Below are 27,150 nucleotides of genomic sequence, written 5' to 3'. Positions count from 1 at the left end.
CAGAAAGCAAAACCACAACCCTCCCCTCCCAACGCCCAACAATGGCGGCATATCTCCCCTTATCGTGACATCATCAATGGCCAAGGGGAGGGAAGTCCGAACCAAAATTCCCGCCCCTCTGGATCCCGAAGTGAAACCGGAGTGCGCCACAAGACGATAGCCACGCCTATTTAAAGCATAGCATTTGTTGCCGAGCAAATGCGTCTCCTGTAGTAAGACAACATCAGGAGACAAACGTTTCAGTAACTGCAACACTACCCCCCTCTTGATCCTATCCCCCAACCCGTTTACATTCCAACACAGTATTCGAAGTCCTCTACCCCCCATCCCGGTAATATGCCCCACCCCCGCTCCACACTCTAAGCAACATCCAAAAACAGGAGTGTGTCTTGTCTTCGCCTTGCAAGTAACAATAAAACTCAAACCAAAACCCCCCTTTCCCCAAACATGCCCTAACCGTCTCACCCCCCACCCCGCACCCCTGCGAAAGACTAAAAAGCTCCATAAACTTGCAGTGTGCCTGTCACCCTACCCCCCAACTAGTCTACGAAAAGAAACCCAGGAGGAGAAGGACCCACTCACCCCCCACCCACCCCCAAAGGACCAAATACTTGCAATCGACATTGTCACAGCATTAGCCACAGCTCAAAGTCAACTATAAAGGAGCGGGGGCCGATACCGCTCTCTATTCCTGTTCCGTCAGGCCTCCCTCCGCTCGATCCGATTGTCCAGAGCCCTCAGAATGTTCTTGTTCCGTGTGTATCGAATCCAGCCAGTCACTCACGATCCCAGGATGGTCGAAGAAGAAAGTTCGATCGTTATGTACCACACGCAGGCGGGCCGGGAAGAGCATAGCGTACTTCATGGATCTGTCTCTCAGCCTCTTCTTAACCCCTTGAAACCCCAGTCTCTGTTTCTGAACCTGTTGGGTAAAGTCCGGATAAAATCTGACTGTGGAGTTCTCGAAGGCGATGGGACCAGATTGTCTCGATGCCTGCAGGATAGCGTCTCTGTCACGGAAATTAAAAATCCTTGCAATGATGGGACGTGGATTAGCACCTGTTTTAGGCGGGCCCCCAGGGATCCTGTGTGCACGCTCGACAGCAAAAAACTTGCTGAGACCCTTGGGTACCAAGTGGTTCAGTACCAAGTCTTCTACCAATAGGTCCGTCGAGGTAGCATGCGATGTTTCCGGAACACCAATCAAGCGGATATTATTTCGTCTGGCACGGCTTTCAAAATCCTCCAGACGCCCGGAGAAATAGTCATTAGCTTTCCGCAGGTTCCCGACCTCAGCTTGCAAGTCAGAGACGTCGGTAACAAGGCTAGAAGTCTTAAGATCAAGGGATTTGACCTTTTCATTCGTCTTCGCCAGGTCTGCCCTGATCAAGTTGACATCTATGGAGACAGTATCCAATTTGAGGGACAAGGCCTCGTATTGTTGTCCCAGTGTAGCCTTCATTCCAGAAATGGCGCCCATAACATCCCGTAACGAGAGTTCCTCTCCAATCGAGGGCCCATCCGGAGCCAAGGCCGAAGGTTTAGACACTGCACCCGGTGATCCTTTAGTAAGGGTGTACCTGTCCATAACATTCGATTGTACAGCACTTCCTCGAACACCCGGCTTAGACTTGCGTTTCTCAACCTCTGGCTTGGTGGCCATCTTAGATCCCGGACCCCGGAGGGTCGCTTGATGTCGGGTAAAAATGGTTACTGTAGAGGCAGCGGCAGCACCAAGGAGGATAGAATAGAAGCCTGTCCAAACCTGGAGGCGACGATAAGTTGGCGCCGAACGTTGAGAGGCCAACAAGTAAGGGCAATCAGGTCCTGCCGCACCGCAGGCAAAGTCAATCAGGTCCCTGGGCAAGAATCGAAACCGAAAGTGACTGCCGAGCCCAGACGAATCCAGTAAACCTTTGTTGTTCAATTACTGGCCGGCTGGCAGAGATAACATAGCCCGGGGCAGCACCGTGGAGCAGGCCTGAGAAGTTCGAAGGTCCGTAGCACCGGTCCCCAAAGTCCAAAACAATTTCCGAAAACGGATAAGTGATCAGCCAGGCTTCTCCATGAACAACCCGTCGTCCAAACCAGGATAAAATACAGGATAATCGGTGGAGGCGGCGAGGGTCCGGGAGCCCTGTGCTCACGCGACCATCTTGGGCGCGCGCGAAGCTCCTCCGAAAAAGGTGTTCCTTTTATAGTAACCGTAACTGAACGTGTTATTTGCTGCAGAAATGTTCTGTATACACCCACACATGAACATAGGGAGGCCTCCATCTGGCCACTGATACCAACCTTGAGAGCGGAGTTCAGCGGCATGAGCAGAATAAGAGCTCTTTTGTCCCAGAAAGAGGTGGCCTTGAGTTCGGCTTGTGAAACTTTCGTTCTTCACATAGCCAACACCCGTACAGAGGTTCAGGCCCTTTTAAATACTGATTTGCCTTTACATTTCGGCGAGATGATTCGTACTATCTTTAACGCGTCCTCCACAAAGGGACTGGCACATTTTTTTAAAACTGTTAGCAGTGGTCTCGTGACTTCCTTTGAAAAGATTTTTGGAGTCATCCCTGCTTTCTTTCATTCTATTTTTTCGACTTTGTTTGGTGGATTCCCAGTTTCACTTGCATTAGCAGCGGGCGCTCTAGTTGTTTTCTGTTTCTTTAAATATGGATGTCCTTCCTGTGCAAGGCGCCGCCCAGCCGCTTCTGACGCTGTTCCGCAACCGGATGCTTGAATGTTATGGCACACTGCCGTTAGCGATTTTGAGCACGGCATATGGATTATCATTTCGATTCTCCTACTTCACCTGTGTCCAGCCTGTGTTTCACTGCCTGACCTGTGATTTCGATTGGGCCATTGATTTGTGTCTCTGCGGACCGGTTTCTCCTGACGTCGATTTTAATCAGCTGATGAGTCCAATCACTACTCACGAGTTGGTTTGTCCTGGCGAAAGGATTATGGCCTTAGCAGTGATGCATGGACTAATGGGTCCCTGGAATGTACTCGCGGCAGCACAGGATTTCTTGGAACTGAGCTTTCTTGAAAACCCACCGAGCTGTCCTCTGATGGAGATAAAGGCTCCGGTACTGGAAGAACACGTATGTTCTTTTCCACTTTTAAATTGGATGGCTGAACTGTTTTCGAATGAAGACGGTGATTTCCTGTTGGAGGCTGTTGCTGCTTATTTTGCATACACAGTTATGTCCTAGACACTTTTGGATATTCCCACTTGATATGGCATGCTGATAACTAGCATATCAATGACATTTTTTTGTGAGTTTTCGGTCACGTTTTTTACTTCCCTTGCCTATTGGCTTGAGCCAGTGTAGAATTTTTGGCTGTTTTTAGCATTAATTTTTTTTTTGCAATTATGCAATTCTTTTAACGTTTTGTTTGAGAACCAAGCTCATATGTTGTTGAACTCTGCTCTCATGAGATGGCACTTCTGTTATCTTATCTAGTCCGTACTGGGATCATGGGGGGGTGTCATATAGCTACTGTATATCTTTATAACCTGTTAAGTTAGCATAGGCTCATTAAATGTTTAAACGCCATTTTTTCCTTTTGCTGCTTCTGCACACGACACTTAATTGTTGATTTAGCTTTCGACCTAGTAGTTCGTTGTGATTTACATGAGAATAATATGTTATTACTCTGATATCAGCTTTGCTTAATAAACTATGTCTGTACAGAGAGTGCTGAAGCTTCAGGAACAACACGATACAGAATTGTTATGAGGTCTGATCTTCGCGCCTTCCTAGACATAACATAAGTGCAGCTTCTGCCAACTTTGGGCTTGAGGCGGGTTTTATATTGCTTTGCTATAGGCACACAAACACACTTGATGCTGTTCGCATGCAGAGAGAGCTGGTGTATGCTGATGTGATCCCTTCATTCTAGGACACTGAGGTATGGGCCCGCCCTAATTCAACCCAAAGAGACCTTCTTAGCTAATAATATAATGTGTGTTAGGGAGGGTGAGAAATAAGTGTTGTTAACCCTTATTCATTTACAGCATGTTAACATGCTGTCACCATTCGCTTTTTATGGACTAGTAACTATGCTGGTAACTTTGCTTCTGATAATATGTTTACTTGTATTATCTAAGATACTGCGCCTGAGAAGACGGCATTAGTAAATAAACATTTCAAATGCTCATGTGTTCTTCTTTACTCCATGTTCTGGTTTGAAATGATTGTATAACGAAAGAGTGCTCATGTGTTCCACGTATCCTGAGGTACTGGAAGTTCATGTTCTGGTTTGTCTAAACTTTGGGAGTTTGTTATGACCAATGAGACACTGTAGCTAGCTCGGTAAGGGGTTTGTTGGGTACTGAGGTGAGTTTTCGGTCACCCTAATTTGCCGAGGTTCCAATCCTCTAGGCACAGTTCTGTGGGAGAACAGAAACCCTGCTACAGTATTAGCCCCAAGTCTATAAATTTACTCGTCACTTTAGTTTTAAATGTGTGAGGAAACCAGTGCAGTGTGCATGTAGCAATGTCAAAAGTCGGCTGTCGCTCTCTAACCATATTCAGCGTGTTTCCCACTTCTTCCCAATATCCTCCTAACTTAGGGCATGACCAGATCATATGTTCCAGCTCTGCTCCTTCACTCGCACACCGGGGGCACGCTGCTTCCTCTATTCTAAAATATTTCCTGATTTTCCCCGGTGTCAGATATGCTCTGTGAAGTATATAAAATTGCACCAGCTGGAATCTCGCGTTTCTCGTACATTTCCAAGCCCTACGCATTATTTGTGCCCAGGCTGTTTCCGGTATGGGTTTCTCTAGAGCAGCTTCTCACTTCGCCTTCAGGATGCCCAAGGATGCTAGCGCTTCATTCAACATTCTAGAGTAAAGGCAGGTGACCGCCTTATAAGTGCCAGCTGCCATCATTACGTATTGGCACGTCGTCATCATCTTGGGTTCTGCAAGCCCCTCCCTCCAGTGTGCCCGCATCGAGCCTGTTAGCGGGGCATGTAGTAGAAACCCTCCTCTAGGCAGATCATATCTCTTGTAACGCCTGATAGGACAACAATTCCCCATTCTCATAGAGATATCCAAGTACTTGGATCCCTTCCTGCTCCCAGATCTGTAATGGCGTCCAATCACCGCCGTGGGCTAGCGCAGTAGCCATTCCTAACGGGATTTCAGGTGCATAAGGATGCAAGACCCCCGCCCTGCGATGGGAGAGATTCCAGCATAATCTTAGTGTCTTTTCTTCGAGAGAGAGAGACCCTTGAGATCCAGTTTTTGCTGCATGGCTATAAAAGAGAGGACATGGCGGGGAATCCCCCTACCTCGTAGATGCAGTGGGCCCCTAAATTCCTTGGCCACTGCTTGCGTTAATACCTGTAGCTGGGCCGCCAAGTAATATAATTCAAAATCGGGTACCGCTAGCCCTCCCTCCGCCTTCGGTCTGATCAGGGTCGCCTGTGCTAATCTACGTCTACCCGCCCCCCACAGGAATCCTACTATTAGCGATTTCAGCGATTTAAATATCGAGCTCGGTATCCATATAAGTAGCGTCCTAAAGAAATATAACAGCCTAGGCAGTGCTACCATCTTTAGCAAGGCTATGCGGCCTGTCACAGACAGCGGAAGCACAGCCCAAAAGGCCATGTTCCCCTTCAGTGCCCTCACACTTCTCCCGACATTCCCCTCCAGCATATCCGTGGCATTATGATAAACATGCACCCCTAGATATGCCAAACAATCCGCTTCCCACCTCACTACTCTGGGCATGATGGGTGGAGGCCCTCCGTGCCTCATCGGAAACAATCATGTTTTTGACCAATTCACCCGCAGGCTCGAGATATCTCCGTACTCTGAAAGCAAGTTTGCCGCTCCTTCCAGTGCTACCCCTGCGTCTTCCAGAAACATCAGCAGGTCATCGGCATACAGCGAGATATATTGCTGTTCTCCCCTGCACCTCTGGCCGTCATATTTCTCTCCCAGTCTAGCCCTTGCCACTAACGGTTCTATGGCTAGGTCGAACAACAAGGGGGACAGCGAACATCCCGGTCTCGTTCCTCTAGCTACCGGGTACCGATATGATATCAATGAGCCAACTCGCACCCGCGGATGTGCACAGCACTTTCGTCCAGGCCACAAAGTCAGTCCCCACTCCAAATCGACCCAACACCTTGTACAAGTACAGCCACTCCAGGCTATCAAATGCTTTCTCGATGTCTACCGATAGTACCACTTGGTGTCGCGCTCCAGGTTGATCTTCTTTCATTATCCGTATCAACCTCCGAACATTAAGGGATGTATTCCTAGTCGGGACAAATCCAGCCTGATCCTCATGGATGAACGTGGTCATATGTTGCAGTAGACGAGTCGCCAATATCCTACTTAATATTTTGTAATCAGTAGTCAGCATAGATAATGGGCGATAAGAGGCCGTATCTGTCCCTGCTCGTCCTGTTTCCAATAGCGGGATCACAAGCGCTTCCCGCATGGAGCCAGGAAGTTGACCTAACTCCTTCGCCTCTCTATAGACCCCTAATAATCTCGGGGCCAGTAAATCCATATATTTCGAGTAGAACTCGATCGGTAAACCGTCCATCCCCGGTGTTTTATTTCGGGCCATGTGCTTAATAGCACTCCTAATTTCTTCTAACCTTATATCGTGGCCCAAACATTTCGCCTGCTCCTCCTCCAGTTCCGGGAGTGTTACCTCGTCTAGGAAGGAGTCGATCTCAAGATCCCCCGCCACCAAGGAGCTATCATATAAAGTCTCACAATACTGCAGGAATCGATGTAAAATCTCGCTCTGGGTGAAAACCACCTCCCCCTCACCATCTTCCAGGGCCACTATAGGTGAACCCCTTTTTGTCGGATTGGCCACCAAGCCAGCAGTGTTCCCGCCTTATCTCCTTCCGGGTGCGATTTCGTAAGGTAGACTTTAATGGTCAAAGCAACGCAGTCTCTCTATCTCCACTGCCACCTCTTCTTTCGCCGCCATTACTTCCCCATGCGCCTCGGGGTGCCCTGGCCGCGCCAGTTCCGCCTTCCTCAGTCTGTTCTCGGCCCGATCTACATCTTGTAATAGCACTTTCCGTACCCCTACATATTTACCTATGCAGAGCCCCCGTATTACTATCTTGAAGGCGTCCCATTCCAGCGCCCTTGTGGAGGCCGTACCAGCATTCTCAATGAAGTAGTGTGTTATCCCCTCACTCACTTCCCTCCGAAAAATCGGGTCTTCTAGTGTCTCAGGTCGGAGACGTCAGGTGGGGATGGCCGACACCGCCGTTATCCAATGCATAGTGAACAACAGTGGGTTATGATCGGACAGTGTCCTGGCGAGATATTCAGTATGCACTACAGTAGGCACCACTGGAGGTGAACATAATATCGCATCTAGCCGAACATGTAGATCATGCATCGCTGAGAAGTAAGAATAATCTCGGTCAAGTGGGTGATGCATGCGCCACTCATCTATTAATGCCCATTTGTCCTGCCAATCCAGCCTGCATTTAGTTAATCTGTGCACGGGGAGTCCGCCAGCGGGGGGTGCGATCTATCTAGCTCTACATCTGCTATAGTGTTGAAGTCTGCCTCGTCACCTGGAAAGGAACCCTTGCCCTAATCCATATCAACGCTCCTCTTGCGAATGCTGAATATGTGGTGTTAAATATCTGACCTCTCCACCTCCTTTGCAAGGCTATGCCCTCCGCCTTAGTGAGGTGAGTCTCCTGTAGGAGCGCTATGTGAACCCCATTTCTAACTAAATATGCGGGGACCTTATGGCAACGTGTCATTGTGTGAAGCCCCCTTACGTTCCAGGTTATACAACGTAGATCAGCTACAGCCCCCATCGCTCATATGTGTTATCTTCCTCTCAATACATGTTACAGAAACCACACCGGTGAACCCCTGAACTCCACTCCCCTCTCAACCGCCCCTCTCCCCCAAGAACAGGACCTAGAACCAAACAGCTAGTCTCCATCCAAACCATTACAACAAATAGCACACATCTAAGCCCACCAGTGGTCTCTGGGGACATGCCTTAAGGGCAGCGAGGGGAGCCCAGCGCAGACGGGCCGCCGCTTTTCCTCTGCTCACACCCCGCCCTACAAACCCCCCATATAATTGGACGCTTCATACATTCCCACCCCCCAATCACCACCCAAAAACTCCGCGAACAACAGCAAAACCATCGTACGCCCCCATCCTCATTGTACCCGCTGCCTCTCAACAGCCCCAACTACAACTTGTAAATCACCCCAGCTGCAATTGGTCATTCATCCAACATCCCATCCGCTGTTGCTGGACTGATCTGCGGTAACCGTACACTGCCCGCCTCCGAAATCTCTGTGTTGGAGCGCTCCTGGTCTTTGTCAGTCTGTGCCTCCAGGAGAGCGCATCCTCCGTCCCCCTGACAGAACAGATACCGCTTCCAGCGCTCCCTGCCGTTCCGCCTCAGTCTGTGACAGACGGCCTCCTCAAGCCTCGCCCTTTCTGCTGGAGCCTTTGCGATTTGTGTTGTGGCAATCTCTCCGAGACGTGAGCCCTCCTGTTCTTGACCATCCTTCCCAGCTCTGTAGGATTCCAGCCATGCGTATGCTTCATCTGGGGTTTCATGGAAACATGTCTTGCCATCCACGATTATCCGTAATCTGGCTGGAAACAACAAGGAGTACTGAAGCCCCTCGTCCCTCAGTTCTCTCTTGATTGCAAGGAAGGATGATCGACGTCGTTGGGTTTCGAAAGTATAGTCCGGAAATAGGTTGACCCTGCTGTTCCCTACATGATAGGGGCCGTCCGTGCATGCCTTCTGGAGTAGTAGATCCCTGTCTCGGAAGTGCAGCAGGCGGGCCACCACTGGTCTGGGGGTCGCCCCTGTTGTGGAGGTCTGGCGGGCACTCGGCTGGCTCGCTCTAGAGTGTAAAAGGAAGACAAACCCTCCGGGGCCACCACTGCTTTCAACCAGTTCTCAAGGTACTGCACCATATCAGACCCCTCTGCTTTCTCGGGCGGACCCACTATGCATATATTGTTCCGCCGGTTCCTGCTTTCAGCATCCTCGGCACGCTTCTCCAGTGCCGTAATACGATCCAGAGCATTCGTCATCGCGGCCTTCAGCGCAGCCTGCGCTGGTTCTACTACCTGAATCGCCCCCTCCACTATTTTCACTCTATCCACCAATTTAGAGTGGTCTGCCCGCAAGAGTCCCAATCCTGTAGACACCTGTGCGATGTCTTGCTGAAGAGCGGTGCGAGAGTCTGCAATCGCGGTTAAGATTTTGTCGAACTGCTGCTGCAGGTTAAGGTGCTGAGACATTTCTGGCGCGTTTTGTTCCGTTTGGCTAGAGGGTTCACTATCTGACATCTGCTGGGCACCCTCCTTCTTTCCTTTCAGTTTCCCCATGAAAGCGGCCGTTGGTGACAATCTTCCCGGCTCCCTGCGGTCTGGCTGAGATTGCTCAGTTTCGTTTGAGAGCAATGCGCTGTTACCACAGTCCCCCTGGAAGAGTCCATCTAGTGCTTGCTCCCCTGTAGTCGCAGCGCCAGGTCCCAGCAGGAGCCCGTGACAGCCCCCTACAGATCCATGTGGTTTCAGTGACTATCTAGTTTTCGGAGTGATTAGCGTTGCACCTCCGTGGAGCGCACAATCAAGCCCCCCCCCCCCCCAGTCTCACAGTTAGGTCCAGCTGGAGAAGCCTATCCCAGGTGAGCGCCACCCATGAGAGAGCAGAATCTCAGGATCTCTGCCGGAGCAACTCACAGCCCGCTTCATGCAATCAGGTCTCCAACTCTTTACATCCGTTCCAAGTCTTCAGGCCCGTGGTCCACAATTGCGCTCGGGCTCTGCCAAATATTTAAAGCCCCCGCTCTGGGCAATGCTTCTCTGCCAGGGGGGGTAAACCAACTGTAGCGCTACAGCCCCAGATCCGCTAGTGCTCCCGACCTCCGGTCCCGCCTGTAGTACTCCCTGGCGTTTCTTACATAGGTTAACGTGAAAAATACAACTTACCATCCATAAACGTACCCTTTACTGATATGTGAAACTCATGTCTTCATTGTTTGAATGACTTTATAGTCTCAACATGAAAGGGGCAGTTTAGTCTCCTGCAGTCACCCTCTGCCCATTTAGAGAATTAAATGTATGCCATGGTCATCTGATCTCAGATGTCCACTATAGGTTGGGTGGGGGTGGCAATGTACCTGGTTCTAAGTCTGTGATGTTGTGGTAGGCAAGTCCCAAGGTAGCATGCACATGACCAGGGATTTTCGCTGACCTGCACCAACCACCCCAAAAGGTAGCACAAATGTGGCCCTGATAGTAGTTTTAATGAGATGGGGCATACCCAGACCACCTTGCTCCCTGGGCAGCATCAGGAGTTTGAATGAGAGTCAGGGTTTCTTCCTTCCCTAAATGTTTGCAACCTACCCTGTAAGGTATTAATGTCAGCCGTGGGAGTGGGGGTTGCAAGATATTATAGAAGAAAGTATTCAAGGGAGAAAGTTCATCTTGGTCTCATTTATATGCCCCAGCCAAGAGATGTAAGGCAAAAGCAACTTCCTACGGTCATGTGTAATATTCTTATAATATTCGGGCCAATTAGCTTTTGTTCACCCATTTAGATGGCTAGGTAAGTTGAGCTTGGAGCATGTTATGTTATGGGTTATTTGTAGAGCGCGGGGCTACTCCAGGGAGTGTCCTGGCACTGTCTTGACCCCTGGATAGAGCATTGAGAGACCTAACAGCAAAACGTCTCTTCTACTGTTGGAAGAGCCAGGTTTTTAAGGTTTGCCTAAAACTAAGGAGATCCTGTCTAAGGGAGATTGGCAGACTGTTCCATAGCTTCGCTGCTGTCACCTGAAAGGAGCGTCACCCCTTATGTGAACAAAGTAACTTTGGCACGATTGTCAATTGCTGGGTCAAAGACCGCAGGGTTCTGGACGGTTTATAGGGCTTAATTTTATTCCTGATGTAAGGGGCCCCAATGTTGTGGAGTGCCTTAAAAGTCAGCACCAGGTCTTTAAAAATTACCCTTTTTTCACTGAAAGCCAGTGCAGGGACTTTAGGTGAGGTGTCATGTGAGACCTGGGTCCGACCATTAGTACAGCCCTTGCCGCCGCTTTTTGGACCTCCTGGAGGTGGCTAAGTAAGTAGTCTGGAAGGCCAGTCTAATATCTAATAGAGTGGAAAGCTCATCGTAAAGGGACTTGAGAGTGGGCGGTGGACAGAGGGAAGGCCTGGACGGACAAGGAATGGGCGGTGATACTGGCGGGCCCCAAGAATACTCCTCGCAACGCACGCTTTAAACAGATTCAGTTTTATATCTTACACAGAGCATACCTCTCCCCAGATAGGATAAATCTATACTTTCCAGGTGCAACGGCAGGCTGCCCGAGATGCAATACAGAGGGAGCAGATCTCTTACACGTGCTGTGGCAGTGTCCACGGATCCAAACGTATTGGCAGTCGGTGTTGCCACTATTGGAGCGGAGCACGGCAATGCCAATTCCTCACACATGGGAGGCGTGCCTACTGGGCCTCTACCACAGAACCAAACACAACAGGGTGCCCTCCCGCTTCTGGGATCTTGGCCTCATTACAGCAAAGAGGCTCATTACTAAACACTGGAAGCACGCAGACCCACCCAGGGCAGAGCACTGGCGCACCTCACTAGACACCTGGGCAAAGGCGGAAAGTATATCCCTTCACAATGAGGAGACAGCAGGGCTGCGTAAATTCCCCATTGCGGCGCTTTGGGACGAAATGCTACACTCCTTCCACAGCGAATTCCAGGCACTAGAAGAACCCACAGGACATGCCTCCCCAAGCGGAGAACACAGAGACAGGTGCACAACACCAGGCACTGCGGATGTTGGCCATGTTGCCGGCACTCCTGTCACATAGTTGGAACGAGCTTTGCCCCGCATCCATCGGGACTGGAGTTGGAATAGTAAATTAAACTATTCCACTATCCAGCGCCCCCAACGCAAGTCGTTGTAACGACTTGCGTTGTAAAACCTGCGTTGTAAAGGCATGCGTTGAAAAAGCATGCGTTGTAACGACATACATTCACAACATCTTTTGTAAATGCCTGAGTTGTCCAAGGAGCATCTTGGGATAAGAAAGGGAATGTATTTATCGTTGTTTTCCTTTCCACTGGAACATGAGTCCAAAGGAGAGACCCCATTGGTATTTGATGTTGGCACAATGGTAATCTGTGATGGGTCGGAAGTCTTTGTGATTTTTATGTGATTTTATGGGTAATGAGTGACAAGACTTTGGAACAGTTGAATCCTAGAATCTCTGAAAATGATTTACAGATTTCCTAGCAATCCGAATAAGGGCTTCCTTTTCATGAAAAATGAACACTGATAAAAATATCTGGGGCACTATCTACGAGATCTCTGGTAAAGGTTATAATATCGTATTCCACACCTTTGGGTATGCCTCTAATGCGTATGTTATTGCGTTGGCTTCTGGTTTCCAAATCTTTCTGTTTTGTTTCTAGTATGATGCCTGTCTCATTGTTGGGGGGTGGGGAAAGGGTCATCGTCCTTTGCTCCGGTAGCTGGTGTAGACCATCCCCACATCATCGCCACCAAGCTTTCATGGTTGGGGTTTGCCCCGGACCACTGTGCAGAGTTCAAGCAGTAAAATGAGTAAGAGGTTTATTTTGCACCCAAAAGTCAAGTGCGATTTGTCCTTTGCTCCTTCTTCACCCCTTATGTGGGTGGCGCCAGTTTTTGGTGCTGCAAGGATGTCTGCTCAGAGGGGTTTAACTCCTGATGTGCCCAGCACCCTCTTGTTGCCTAGTCTTGCTCTGTATGTGGAGTGGGTGTCTCCCAGGTGGCATCTGGTGATTGTAGGTTCCCAATTAGGAAAAAGTTGTAGTCTTTCACTGCATCATAGCCCCATAGTCTCGCCTTTGCTGCACCGGAGGCGCATGTGCTGTAGTTCAACTTTCTACAGAAATTCAGAATATGTCCAGAATTCGCATCTATGTAGGTGTGTCATTTCCCCCAACACCCTAGTTAACCTCCCTCCACCCCAAAACCCCCCTGTCCCCCTAGCCCAACCTCTGATGGCGCTCCAACCTGTTTGACCCTGTGTATTTCTGGGTATGTAAGTCCTGTCAGCTGTAACTGTTATAGACCTTCAGGCCTTATTTTAGTTTGCCACCAGGTCTAGGAATCAAAGCCAGTCAGGGAGTAGGGTGTAATTCTTCAGTTAAAGTGTGGTGTCCCTCAGGCACCCCTTAATTCCCCAGCTAATTTATGGTAAATTGATCTATTCAAGTCGATTGGATTTGGCGGGCTCTGCTGCATTGAGAGGTGCCTCCCTACCCTGAAGTCTTATTTAATTTTATTAGTCCTCGAGGCACTCCATCCTCACCAGTGTCCCGGGATCCACCTTTTTTTCCATTCCTTCTCGTGACCGCGTCAGGGAGAATTCCCGAGACCTGCCCTCGGGTCTCCAGTGTGTCTTTGTTCAGTGAACTCCTCTGCTCAATGGTGGTCTCTGTGGTACACCTGAAATGCAGGCTGCCCAATAAGTCTTTCCCCGTTTTCTCTGTTGCAGCTGGAGGTGTCCATTACTGCGCTTCTAAAGTCCTTTTGGGGCACAAGCAGGACTGCCTCATTATTCCTCCCCCCCCAATGCCTCCCAGTGACCGGGTCGCACCTCCAACCTAGGCAGCTACCGGTGAAGGTGCCCGAGCACTATCGAAGCGATGTGGTGTATGGCCTTGAAAATGGCAGCAGTGTATTTTTGGCATGATGGCTGAAGTGTCCGTTTGGTTGCCAGAATCTGCTGGGAATCTTTATGTGAAGTTACTTTTGATAAGCGTAGTGGTCAAGTTGATTGGGACTGCAGAGGTCCGTTCAGGGGTGCTATCGAGGCTGTGAGGGCTGGGTGATATGTAGTTTGAAGAGTCTGCCTCTCACTACATGCTCTGATTGGCCATGCTCTCTATTCATTTTTAATTACCAATAGTTTGTTATTCTTTATTGTCTGTAATGATTTACATATCTCCCTGGGTGAGTTCTTTAATATTCAAAAGCATTATGTTGAAAGTACATGTTCGAGGCATGTGGGCTGCTGAATTCATATCTTGGCATAGATCGCCGCCTAGTGTTGGGTCCGGATGATTTCACCTTGTTGTCTTGGAACCGAAGTATCCCGAGATAGGTGACTCCTCCGTTGGACTACAGTGCGCATGGGCATCCACTCCATCCTTAGATTGTTTTTTTCCGCCATTGGGTTCGGATGTTATTTCCTATACTCCAACTTAGGAATCGAAACAAACTACTTTCTAAGGCCAAAAGGCCTTCGAACTCGACGGTATTGTTTTCGCTCGGTACCCCGCTACTCCATTAAACTTTTCATCTTGATTCGGTCGTCGACGCGGGCCGTTGGGCCTTATCGACGCCACGTGCGACTTTCGTCGATGGAAAGGAGTCCATTTAAGAGGTGCCCACAATGCCACTCCAAATTCCCGCATACTGACGAGCATTCAGTATGCAGCAAGTGTTTGTCACCTGAACACAAAGAAGAAAATTGCCCAGCGTGTGCCCAATTCCGATCCCAAAAAACCATCAGAATTAGACGGGCTGCCAGGCAAGAGATGCAGAAGTCCGCACCGGAAAATGAGAATATCTTCGAGGACGAACAAGATCTCCCCGAAGCCGCCTACTCTGATCTAGAGATCGTCACCGTTGAGGACCAATCGGACTCCGATGACCAGATCACGCCACGGCAAACTGTGAGTACTCAGCCCCCCACTCCACTCAGCCCAAAAATGAAGGCTTTGGTCGAAACATCGCCGAAAGGCCTTAGCCAAGATCGAGATATTCCTTCGGAGACCCCACCTCTCGGCTCAGCTCCGAAGCCTAAACACATGCCTTCCGGTAGCCCAGGCCCGAAGAAAGACATCGAGCCAAAAATAGTTTCCCAGCCAAAGGTCGTCGAACTGAAAAAGCTGGTTGAACCGAAAGGCGCAGAACAAAAGAGGGTGGTCCACCCAAAGGTCATCGACCCGAAGACGAAGGTCGTCGATCCGACGGGCGTACTCCCAAAGAAGGTCGTCGAGCCCAAGAAAACCTCGGAACCGAAGAAGGTCGTCTAGGCCAAGAAGGTCGTCGATCCTAACAAAACAGATGAACCAAAAAAGGCTGCTGATCCTAAAAAAGGTGCCGATCACACAAAAAAGACAATCGACCCGAAAAAAAACCTTGCTTCGGACAAAAAAAGTACCGAACCAAGAACTCCTGTTGATCCGAACGCTGTAGTCGACCCTAAAAAGGGCACAGAACCAAAAAAGGACGCTGAAAAAAAAAAGGCGTCAAACCAAAGAATGTTACCGACCCGAAATCGGCAGTTGAGCCCAAAGGAGCTCCAACACCAAAGGCCCTCGAGCCAAAGACTCCAAAACAGGTCAATAAACCAAAGCCTTTGACGCCAAAGCCACGGACTGTCGAGGAAGAACTCTTCCATCCAGATCCGGTGACTGAAGAGCAACCAAAATTATATATAGACCCTGAATCAGGACACTTGGTAGTTTACAACCGAAAGAAGAGGCCTTTACCACAAGACACTCCTTCTCCTGTTCCTCCAAAGAAAAAAGACTTTGGGACATCTCCCTCAAGACCTTTTACTCCTCCTTTTCTTCCTAATATGCCTTTTGTATCTTATGTAGGAGAGTGGGGTCTGCAATCCTATGGTCACCCCAGATTTTTGCTTTTTGCTTCACTGGTTTACGACTTTCCCTGGCTGTGGGCCTGCTAATCAGACCCACAGCCTCGCTGTTCTCTCTCTAAATTGACAACCATGTACCTTAGGTGCATTTACCAATTGGTACTGGGCCACCTTATCAGTCCCTGTACAGTATACCTTAGGTATCCAGGGCATAGGTGTACCCAGGGCCTACCAGGGGCTGAAGCATGTATTCTGCCACCCCTGGCTGGCCATCTAAAACTGACACAATTGGCTGTACGACAGCTGGGACAAGGTGGTGTAATCACCCTTTGCTGTAGATATAGTATACCTATATCTAACCCTAAAATGGACACATATCCTCCTATCAGTCACTCCTATGACAGGCCTTAACAATCCTGAAGGTAGAGTGCTTGGAATTATGTGAGATGGTGCTCTGGCATGAGCTGAGCCCGTCTGCAGCTTGCGGAACCAAGTCCTAATAGCTGTTCCATGATAACGCTATACCATATACTCTTAAGTGCATTATAATCCTCGCGGTTAAATGCTAACTCTGGTATAACATTATCAAAACATGTCGAGTAATGTGTCATACGAATTGACATACTACCCCCTCGCCAATTCTGGTGACTGGGGTAGCATTCCACCCTTCTAGAGGGACACGACATGTATGTAACTGTGAACCCCGGTTAAAGTTAACTCGAGCCTTGGCACCACAAAATGGATACTGCCACCACAGACACAAGTCTGACCTCCTGCTGCTGGGAGTCCTTCCAGCGAGGGAGGCTTGGACAAAGGGTTTCCTGCCTTGGGAGGTGCTAGCACCACCCCAGACAGGATTTTGTGTATTGGGTAGGATAGGCCTGAAAGGCATGAGACATGCCTGGGGCACACAAGGTGCCCTGTGCATACACCGGTTCAAACCAGTTGCTGGGGCATCCCTGCCCCAGCTCTGGCGCGAAAACCGGACAAAGGATAGGGGGTGTAACCATCCCCCTTCCTGGTCCCACCCAGGGGAGGGACCTAGTCAGCAGTACAGCCCCCTTTAGCAGGATAAAGGTAGGAGCTGGTCCCATTCCAAATTAGATTAATCCTGAACTACTCTACAAGAAGAAACTCTGGACTTCGACTTTCTGCTCCACAGAAGACTGAAGAAAATCTCCCTTGTGGGCAAGGAGTGTCCACCCTGCAACTGCAGGCACCATCAAGCGTCCAGCGGCTTCACTTTGTGTTCTTCCCTCGAGGATCCAGACTTCAGAGCCCGACGAGACCCGGATTCCCAGACCTCTCGGACCTCACCTACATCTGCAGCCCAGCTGAGACCCGTGGGTGCAACGAGACACGTGGGACCGGCCATCTTGAACGAACCTGCACTTTGCTTCCAGCACGACTCCCGAGGTAAACTCGACCAAGTGCTTTGGGGACTGAGAAGCCCCAGCCCCGAGCAGCCCCTGCACTGAAGATCAGCCCTCCAGCCTCCACGAGATCTGCGTGGGGCCCTTCTGCTTGTTTGCTGCTCGACGCATTGTCTGGGCACTTGCCGGCTGGCTAGTGGCCTCCTAGACGACAAACCTTGAAATCTATGCTGCTGGTCTGGTTGCTCCAGACTGCCCTTTGCTCCCTTCCAAAAGAGGGGCGCCCCGGACGCTACTAGTCCGCACCAGATGCTTTTTCTACTCACCGCGTGGGTTGCCTTTGCCAAGGCCTGTTGACGCCGATTCGGGATCCAACACCGCCGACAGCGAGAGCCTGCGTGGGACAGCTTGTGCCTCCATCCTGGTCGTCGAAGACACCTCCTGGTCCACGTGGCTGCAGAGTCAAGCGTCCACTCTTCACCTGATCGCGACGACGACATCTGGTTCCTTCCTGGTTCCACTCCAGTCACTGGCTAGTGACTGTGTGACTGTGAACATTGTCCCCTCTGCTTTCAGGTCTTCTTCTTCACCGATCCACCCTTGGATCGCACCGGACATCTTCCTCCTGGTCGCCTGCAGCATCTTTTCTTTCAGGCTCCATTGACTTCAACGCGAGAACCCGACACGACTTCGCACCTATGCACCCGCAGCCTGTGGGTGAGGTAACGAGAGCATTTCGGTGCTCAAGGGTAGCTTGACTCTCCTAGTGTCCAGTTCCACAGTCGTTTTAGTCCTAACTAGTCTGGATTGTCCGTACTAACCTTTTCTTTGAACTGTACTGTCCATAGACGTTGTTACGCATCCCGCGTGTGAGTTCACACTGTGCACCCGCGTCCCGTGGGCCTCCTATTACTTACCTAAGGTTAGGATAGCATAGTCCCAGCGATCCTGCAGCCTCTGGACAGCTCCATTTCTTCTATCAACTCTCGCATTCCATTTACTTAGTATATGGTTTGCCGTGCCCCTAGGGCACCATTGTAATTTTGTGCAACTTGTCGTATTTTTCTGAAGAGATTGTCATGTGCTTAGCCCTCTGACCTCATAAAGAGTTCAGAGGTGTTTGTTGTTAATACATATACTGTTTATTTTCATAACAACCTGTGTGGTGTCCTTTCATCTGGCATTCAAGGGATTATATTGTGGTAAAACATCTGGCTTCACATGCCAAAAGAGTTTAGCCTAAGACTGCTTTGTCCATGCTACCATTAGGATAGCTGGTCTATAAGGTTGACTTACAACCAATCACCATAAGGGTTGTTTGGACTGATACAAGGTGATCACTAGAACTAGTGAGCATCATATATCAGGCCAACTTCTCACACCTTACTCTCCCACACATTCTGATTACAATGAGGGAGAGGACATGGGGGAAGATCCTCAGTACACTTATGATGTACCAGGGGAACCTGATCCACAAGATGATACATGGGATGACCAAAATGATCCTGACGAAGCGCAACCCATCCCAGACACTTCCCCATACCCTACAAAACCGTCACCTACAGACTACGCTATCATGTTTAATCAACTTATAGACAGGGCAGCAAAATATCACAATGTTGACATGCACACTGACCCTATAGAGGAAGACTTTCTATTTGACACTTTCCCCACTTAAGAAAAAAATGTCAAAACACTTCCTATGCTTAAAGGGGTCCTAAAGCACGCGCCAGACATATTTAAAGATCCTGCTAGGGCGCGGGTGCTCAATCTGAGGATTGAGAAAAAATATAAGGCAGCCCCAGCAGACCCTACTTATATAAAACAGTTGCATTTAGATTCATTAGTAGTTGTGAATGCTCGTGAAAGGGCCAACTCACAGACAACAGGAGATGCTGCCCCTCCTGATAAAGAATCTAAAATACTGGAAGCCTCAGGGAAGAGGGTAGCTTCACAGGCCGCAAATTCATGGAGAATTGCAAATACACAAGCTCCACTAGCAAGATACGACAGAGCACACTACGACCAGCTCGAAAGTCTAATGCAACACCTACCAGAACCTTTTAAGGCGCAGGCAAACGACCTGATTCAGGAAGGCAAGTTCATTACCAATGCCTCCATCAAATGTGCGCTAGACGCAGCCGATACATTGGCCAGGTCTATCAATACCAGTGTTCTACTGCGCAGACACACGTGGCTACGCATATCTGGTTTTAAGAATGAGGTGCAATCCACCATCCTCCACCAACCAGTAAACCAGGATTTCCTGTTTGGCCCCGCAGTAGACACCATTTTAGATAAAATGAAGAAAGACACAAACTGCAAAGTCAATGGGGGCACTTCAGTTCCAACAACATCGAGGTTCCTTTCATAGCTCCTCATATAGAGGCGCAGGAAGAGGCAATACATCACAAAGCTCCTCTACCTTCAAATATAATACCCAGAGCACTTTTAACAAAGGCTCCAATGGAGGAGGTTATAGGGGCCACAATAAAAAAGGCAGAGGACGTGGAGGCAATACCACCCGAGCTTCCACTGCCACCAAACAGTGACTTCATCACACTCCCTCCAGACCATCTAACATCAGTCGGAGGTAGAATCAACCAATTCCTACCTGTCTGGAACACAATTACCACAGACAGGTGGGTGAGACAAATTATCCAGTATGGTTCTTGCCTGGAAATCACTTCTACTCCACCCAAAATACCACCCAAACACCGTCCTATGTCCAAAGAACACATAACACTGTTACAACAAGAGGTCCAATCCATGCTACAAAAGGGTGCCATAGAGCCAGTCCCTTCTCAACACCAAGGAACAGGGGTATACTCTCTATACTTCTAATTCCCAAAAAGGACGGGTCGCTCAGACCCATATTAGACCTCAGACCTCTGAACCAATACCTACTGTCAGAGCACTTCCATATGATAACTCTACAACAGGTACTCCCGTTACTTCAGCACGGTGACTTTCTTGCCACATTAGACCTCAAAGATGCATACTTCCACATACCTATACATCCAGCTCACAGGAAATATCTCAGGTTCACAATAGAAGGTCAACACTATCAGTGCAAAGTTCTCCCTTTTGGAGTAACTACAGCCCGAAGAATGTTCACAAAATGTCTAGCCGTGGTGGCAGCACACCTCAGGAGGCAACACATCCACTTGTTTCCATACCTCGACGATTGGCTCATAAAAGCCTAATCGTACGCCCAATGTGCAAGCCATACGTCTCAAACACTCCAGCTGCTGCACAGTCTGGGTTTTTCCATAAATTACCCAAAATCTCATCTACAACCCTCCCACATACAACAATATCTGAGAGCTACCATAGATACATCAGTATCAAAGGCATATCCAAATCCAGTCAGGATAGCCAACATGCAGACTCTAATTCAAAAGTTTCAGCCACAACAATCCTTACCAGCTCAAGTGTTCATGCAACTCATAGGCATGATGGCCTCCTGTATATTCATTGTCCCTCATGTCAGACTTCAAATGCGTCCATTACAAGAATGCCTAGTACGGCAGTGGAACCAAGCTCACGGGCAACTAAAAGACCTAGTGTTGGGAGACAGTCGCGCTTACTACGCTCTGCAGTGGTGGAACCCACAAAACCTTTCCAAGGGGGGACTGTTCCAAGAGCCAGTTCCACAAATAGTATTAACAGCGGACGCATCACTGACAGGCTGGGGAGCCCACCTACAGCAATACACAGTCCAAGGACTCTGGACAGTCAAGCAAAAGACACTGCATATCAACCACTTAGAGTTGCTAGCAATATTTCTGGCACTGAAAGCATTCCAAAAATAGGTATACAACAAAGCTGTGTTGATCCGGACGGACAACATGACAGCCATGTATTAGATCCAGAAACAGGGAGGGACTCACTCTCTACAGCTTTCTCACCTAGCGCAGAGCATATGGAGGTGGGCAATTCCAAAGAACATTTTTCTCCTAGCAGAACACCTGCCAGGGAAAGATAATCAAATAGCGGATCTGTTAAGCAGATACAGCCAACAGATACACGAATGGGAGATACATCCTCAAGCTCTCCAACCATTCTTTCAAAAATGGGGGCATCCAGAGATAGATCTGTTTGCCACAAACAAAAACTCAAAATGCCAGTACTTTGCCGCCAGGTTCCCACATCCGTTGTCACATGGCAATGCAATATGGATGAACTGGTCAGGCAGATTTGCGTACGCTTTTCCACCAGCTCCACTGATTCCGCTAGTGGCACGCAAACTACGTCAGCAGTCACTGACAATGATCCTGGTTGCTCCAACATGGGCGAGACAACCATGGTACACAACGTTCCTAGAACTCTCCTAGGTTCTACATCAAAGACTGCGTCTGTCGCCACATCTTCTAACTCAGAACCATGGAGAAATCGGGCACCCAGCTCTCAATCAACTGAACCTAGCCATCTGGCTCCTGAAGTTTTAGAATTTGGATATCTCAACTTGCCTCCTGATTGTATGAACATTATCAAAGAGGCAAGACGACCAACTACTAGAGCATGCTATGCAGCCAAATGGAAAAGATTTGTACTTTATTGCAATAATAACCAAATCAATCCATTAGACGCGTCCATACAAAACATTATTTGTTACCTGTTGCATCTACAAAGATGCAATTTAGCATACTCTTCTATAAGACTACATCTTGCAGCTATAGCAGCATACCTCCAAAACAAACAACACCTGTCTCTGTTCAGAGTTCCACCAATCAAAGCTTTCATGGAAGGGCTGAAAAGGATAATCCCTCCAAAACATCCACCTTCATCAGTCTGGAACTTAAATATACAACTTACCAGAGTTATGGGACCTCCCTTTTGAACTACTCCACTCATGTGAATTGCAATTTCGAACATGGAAGGTGGCATTTTTAATTGCCATCACTTCACTCAGACGAGTAAGTGAGTTACAGGCTCTAATGATTCAGGAACCTTTCATGCAAATACATGCTAATAAAGTAGTACTACGTACTAAACCTAAGTTCATGCCAAAGGTCATATCCACTTTCCATATCAATCAGTCCATAGAATTGCCCGTTTTCTTCCAAAACCCGCAGTCAGTAGCTGAGAGAGCCTTACATACACTAGATGTAAGAAGAGCTCTATTATATTATGTTGACAGAACTAAACCATTCAGGAAAACAAAGCAACTGTTCGTCGCTTTTTCACCACAACATGAGGGTAACCCCATCTCAAAATCAGGAATAACCAGATGGATAGTTAAATGCATTCAAATATGCTACCACAAAGCTAAACGCACTTTAACAGGTCCCCCAAGAGCACACTCTACGCGCAAAATGGGGGCATTCGTGGCTTTCCTAGGAACCATTCCACTAGAAGACATCTGTAGAGCAGCTACATGGTCTACCATACACACTTTTACTAAACACTATAGTGTAGATAGGCAATCAAAGCAGCAAGCTGCTGTGGGCCAAGCTGTCCTCAAAACTCTTTCTCAAACTGCTGCAGCTGGGGTAGACGTCCACCGCTAGAGGAGATACTGCTATACAGTCTATGCTAAGATATGAATTCAGCAGCCTACCTGCCTCGAACGGAAAATGCTACTTACCAGTATGCATCTGTTCTTGGCATGTAGGGCTGCTGACGTTCATACCGCCCACCCTCCTCCCCAGGCCTGTCGCAGCTGCAGGATTTTCTTTGCATGGCCATCTGTTACTTTTCTATTCTCCATCTTTGCCACAATGGTGAAAAACAATCTAAGGATGGAGTGGATACCCATGAGCACTGAAGTCCAAGGGATGAGTCACCTATCTTGTGATACTTCGAAGACTCTTCCAAGACAACAAGGTGACATCATCCGGACCCAACACTAGGCTGCGATCTATGCTAAGATATGAATTTCGGTACGAAAGGGGGTGGTGATGGACGGAGCATCTGAATCAATCAAACACTCACACCCAGTCAAAAGATCTGGGTTTAATCCATCACCGTTCTTTAGCCCACTCTGCCACCCCAGTTCAGACATGGCTATATGCAAATCAGTCTGACCCTGTGCCCCATGGGAACAGTCCAGCCCGAACTACCAAGCCATGTCTTCCCTGGACCGGAAACAAGCTTCCGAGGACCAGTTTCTGGCATTCCAGCCGTCTTCAGCCCGGCTTGCTTGAATCCAGTGGCAAAGTGAGCAAGGGGCTCACGTCTGAGCATACCCTGCCACACTTATGGCGGCCAAAAGCGGTACGAAAGGGGGTGGTGATGGCCTGGCTGATGAGGATTATGAATCCGAAACCGGTCCCAGGATGCTTGTTTCCGGTCCAGGGAATACATGGCTTGGCAGTTCGGGCTGGACTGTTCCCACAAGGCACAGGGTCAGACTGATTTGCATATTGCCATGTCTGAACTGGGGTGGCTGAGTGAACTAAAGAATGGTGATGGATTAAACCCAAATCAGTTGACTGGGGGTGAGTGTTTGATTTTTTCAAGCGCTCCGTCCATCATCCCCTTTTGTAAAGATATGAATTTCAGCAGCCCTACATGCCAAGAACAGATGCATACTGGTAAGTAGCATTTTCCTTTAACCTGCCTTCTTTTTTTAAGTTGGGGTTGCAACTCTTCTTTATTCGTTTGTTGTCCATCTTTGAGGATAAATTAGCATAACTATATTCGCACTTCTGATTCTTGTTGCTGTCTTTATGATGGTTAACAAGTGTTTTGCACTTATTAGCTATTGCAAAAAAATAACCAGAAGGGGGTTATTAAGTGAATATTAACCAGTATTGTGCATCATCTTCTGTTCGATAATAAATTCCCTAGATCTGTCACACTGTCGAGATATTATTAAAGGTGAATGTGGTATGCAAAAGGTATATACTCTTTAGACTTCTCAGATGCTGCTAAAACACATCGGTTCACCATTGCTACCAGTGGTGTTCTCTGGTAGCAGTTGTGAACTTGAGCTACACTGTTAAGGGTTTTCTTTTCACTTAGCTGAAAGGCACACAATCAACTGAATAATTGTTATTTCTAATGAACTTTTCTAAAGATGGGTTTAGCAGTCTCTGTCAAAGTTATATTGGGTCAAAACGATTTCTTTACTTGCTCTTCTGTTTTTACTTTAGAGCTCAAAGTTTGGACACCCAAGTGGATCCACCCAAGCTCCAAAGCGCTCTTCTGCTAGAAGATCATTTGGAAGATCCAAACGAATTATCTCAACTTGCTCTCTAGATGATCTTGAAGTAAGTTAGAAGTGTTATGTATTGTTTTCTTTTTTCTTCTCCTTTGTTAATTCCAGAATATACATGACCCCCCACCCCCTAATATTTATCCTACATTGTGAATGTCAAATTATTACTTTTTATTGTTGGTGTTTAGTTCCTTTGACCTGCACTACCTTCCTTCTTTGCCGATCACTGTAGGTTTTCTTCAGCATTGTGCTGATGTAGCGTGGGAAAATTGAGAGCAATGATTACATGAGAAACAGAAGGCAATAGAAGTTGAAAATGGTTTTTCCAGATGAAAATCCTGTTTACATACGCTGAAAACAGATTGTGTGGGAAGATGGTGTGAGAAGTTGGCCTGGTATATGGTACTCACTAGTTCTAGTAATTACCTTGCACCGGTCCAAACAACCCTTATGGTGATGGTTGTAAGTCAACCTTATAGACCAGCTATCCTAGTGGTAGCGTGGACAGAACAGTCTTAGGCTAAAAGACTCTTGAGGGCGTGTAAAGCCAGCTGTTTTACCATATGTAACCCCTTGAATGTCAAATGAAAGGACACCACACAGGATATATATAAAATATATATGTATTTATTCACTAACACACTCCTCTGAACTCTTTATGAGGTCAGAGGCAAAAGCACATAACAAGTTACACTTAGAAATACTTTAAATAGCACAATTTACAGTTAGGCCCTAGGGGCGCGTAAAACCATATACTAAGTAAGTGGTATAAGAACCACAATTTGGGAAAGGAGAAGGCCTAGGGCCTAGGGAATCGCTGGGGCTACACTATCTGACCCTTAGGTTAGGAGCAGGAGCCCGACAGGCGGCGCGTGCAGTGTCAGTACACACACACGCGAGAGTCAATGGGAACTTTAAAGGTAAGTAATCGAAGATTTAGGACACTTCCGGTCTAACTAGGAATGTACAACTAACTAAACTAGACGCTAGGATAGTCAATCCCTACAGGAGCACCGAAGTACTCGCGTTACCTCACCCACGGGCTGCGGGTGCATAGGGGTCAAAGTGTGTCGGGTTTTCTCGTTGATTCCTATGGAGCCTTGGAAGAAGATGCTGCAGGCGACCAGGAGGAAGCAGTCCGGGTGGATCCAAGGGTGGATCTAGGATGAAGAGGACCTGAAAGCAGAGGGGACAGAGTCTAAGTAACTAGCCATTGACCGGGTGGAACCAGGGAGGAACCAGACGTCGTCGAGGAGCAATCCGGTGCGGATGTGAAGCTTGTCGTTGCAGCCACGGGGACCAGGAGGCGTCGAGGACGACCAGGTGCTGGAGAGGAGCTGTCCCACGAAGGTTCTCGCAGATGGAGGGGTCGACTTTAAGATTGGAGCCAACAAGCCTAAGCAAAGGCAACCCACGCAGGATACACAAAGAGCTTCTGGTGCAGACCAGGAGGGTCTGAGGTACTTCACCTTTTCAGGGAAGCAAGTGCCAGTCTGGAGCAACCAGACCAGCGTTGGATATTCAAAGGAATTGTCGTCCAAGGGCTACTGGCCAGCAACCGGGACAACGCGTCGAGCAGAACACACTCAGAAGGGCCCCAAGCAGATCTCGTGGAGTGTGGAGGGCTGGTCTTCGGTGCAGGTGGAGATCGGTGTCGGGGTGTCTCAGTCCCCAGTGCACAGCTTCGAGGATGCCTCGGGAGCTGCGCTGTTAGCAAGTTGAAGACTTTCCAAGTTGCCTGGTTCCACGGATTCCGACGCCTTCCACTGAGCTCAGCTGTGCTGGAGTCGTGCAGTGGGGTCAGAGGAGTCCGGGAGTCGAGGTCTTGTCAAGCTCTTCGCTCGAGTTCCGGCGGGAACGGGGACAAAGCAAGCCGTCGAGTTGCTGGATGGGGCCTGGTTTCCCAGGGTGGTCACTCCTTGGCCACAAGGGAGATTCTTCAGTCTTCAAGTCTGTTGAATGTCAAAGGGTCCAAAGTTTCGTTTCAAGTTTAAGTTCAGGATCAAATCTAAAGTCTCCTGGGTCAGCTCCTACCTTTTATACAACTAAAGGGGGCTGGTTTACTCACTAGGTCCCTCCTATGGGTGGGACCAGGAAGGGGGGTGGTTACACCCCCTTTCCTTTGTCCAGTTTCGCACCAGAGCTGGGGCTGGAGTGCCCCAGCACCGGTTTGAACTGGACTATGCATGCAGCACCTAGTGTGCCCCAGGCAGTGCCTGTTTCTTTTCAGCCCTCCCTGTCCCAATACACAAAATCTTGTCTGGGCAGGAAACCTATTGTCCAGGCCTCCCTCGCTGGAAGGACTCCCAGCAGCAAGAGGTCAGACTTGTGTCTGTGGCAGCAGCATCCATTTTGTGACGCTGGGGCTCTGGTTAACTTTAACCGGGATAGTCCGAACTAACATGTCTTCTCCCTCTAGAGGGGTGGAATGCTACCCCAGTCGCCAGAATTGGCGAGGGGGTAGTATTCCAAAGCATATGACACTTTACACAACATGTTTAGATAAAGCCAAACCAAAGTTAGCATACAACCGTGAGGATTATAATGCACTTAAGAGTATATGGTATGGCAAGATCATAGAACAGATATAAGGACATGGTTCCGAAAGCTGCAGACAGGCTCAGCTCATGCTAGAGCACCATCTCACACACAACCAAGCACTCTGCCTCCAGGATTGTTAAGGCCTGCCATAGGAGTGACTTATAGGTTACTGTGTGCCTATATTTAAGGTTAGATATAGGAATACTATACCTAAGCAAGGTGTGATTACACGACCTTGCCCCAGCTGAGTGATCAGCCAGTTGTGTCAGTTTGAGTGGCCAGCCAGGGGTGGCATAGTACATGCTGCAGCCCCTGGTAGGCCTTGGTTATATCGATTCCCTGAGTACCTAAGGTACACTTCTACAGGGGCTGATAAGGTGGACCAATTCCCAATTGTGTATGTACC

General features: G+C 48.6%; 1 protein-coding gene across 4 annotated transcripts in view; it reads left to right on the top strand.

Annotated features, from left to right (window-relative positions):
* RGS12 (regulator of G protein signaling 12) overlaps window positions 1-27,150 on the top strand; it is a 760,012-nt gene that overhangs the window by 117,336 nt on the left and 615,526 nt on the right. For all 4 annotated transcript variants that reach the window (XM_078678542.1, XM_078678544.1, XM_078678541.1 and 1 more), the window contains exon 3: window positions 24,139-24,255. In XM_078678542.1, the coding sequence (XP_078534668.1) occupies window positions 24,139-24,255 (117 nt within the window). The remainder of the gene's footprint in view (window positions 1-24,138; window positions 24,256-27,150) is intronic.

The sequence above is a fragment of the Lissotriton helveticus genome, chromosome 2_2 (assembly GCF_964261635.1).
Source record: "Lissotriton helveticus chromosome 2_2, aLisHel1.1, whole genome shotgun sequence".
Taxonomy (NCBI): domain Eukaryota; kingdom Metazoa; phylum Chordata; class Amphibia; order Caudata; family Salamandridae; genus Lissotriton; species Lissotriton helveticus.
The sequence above is the reverse complement of the archived record's forward strand: the minus strand, read 5'-3'. Positions and strand labels throughout refer to the sequence as shown.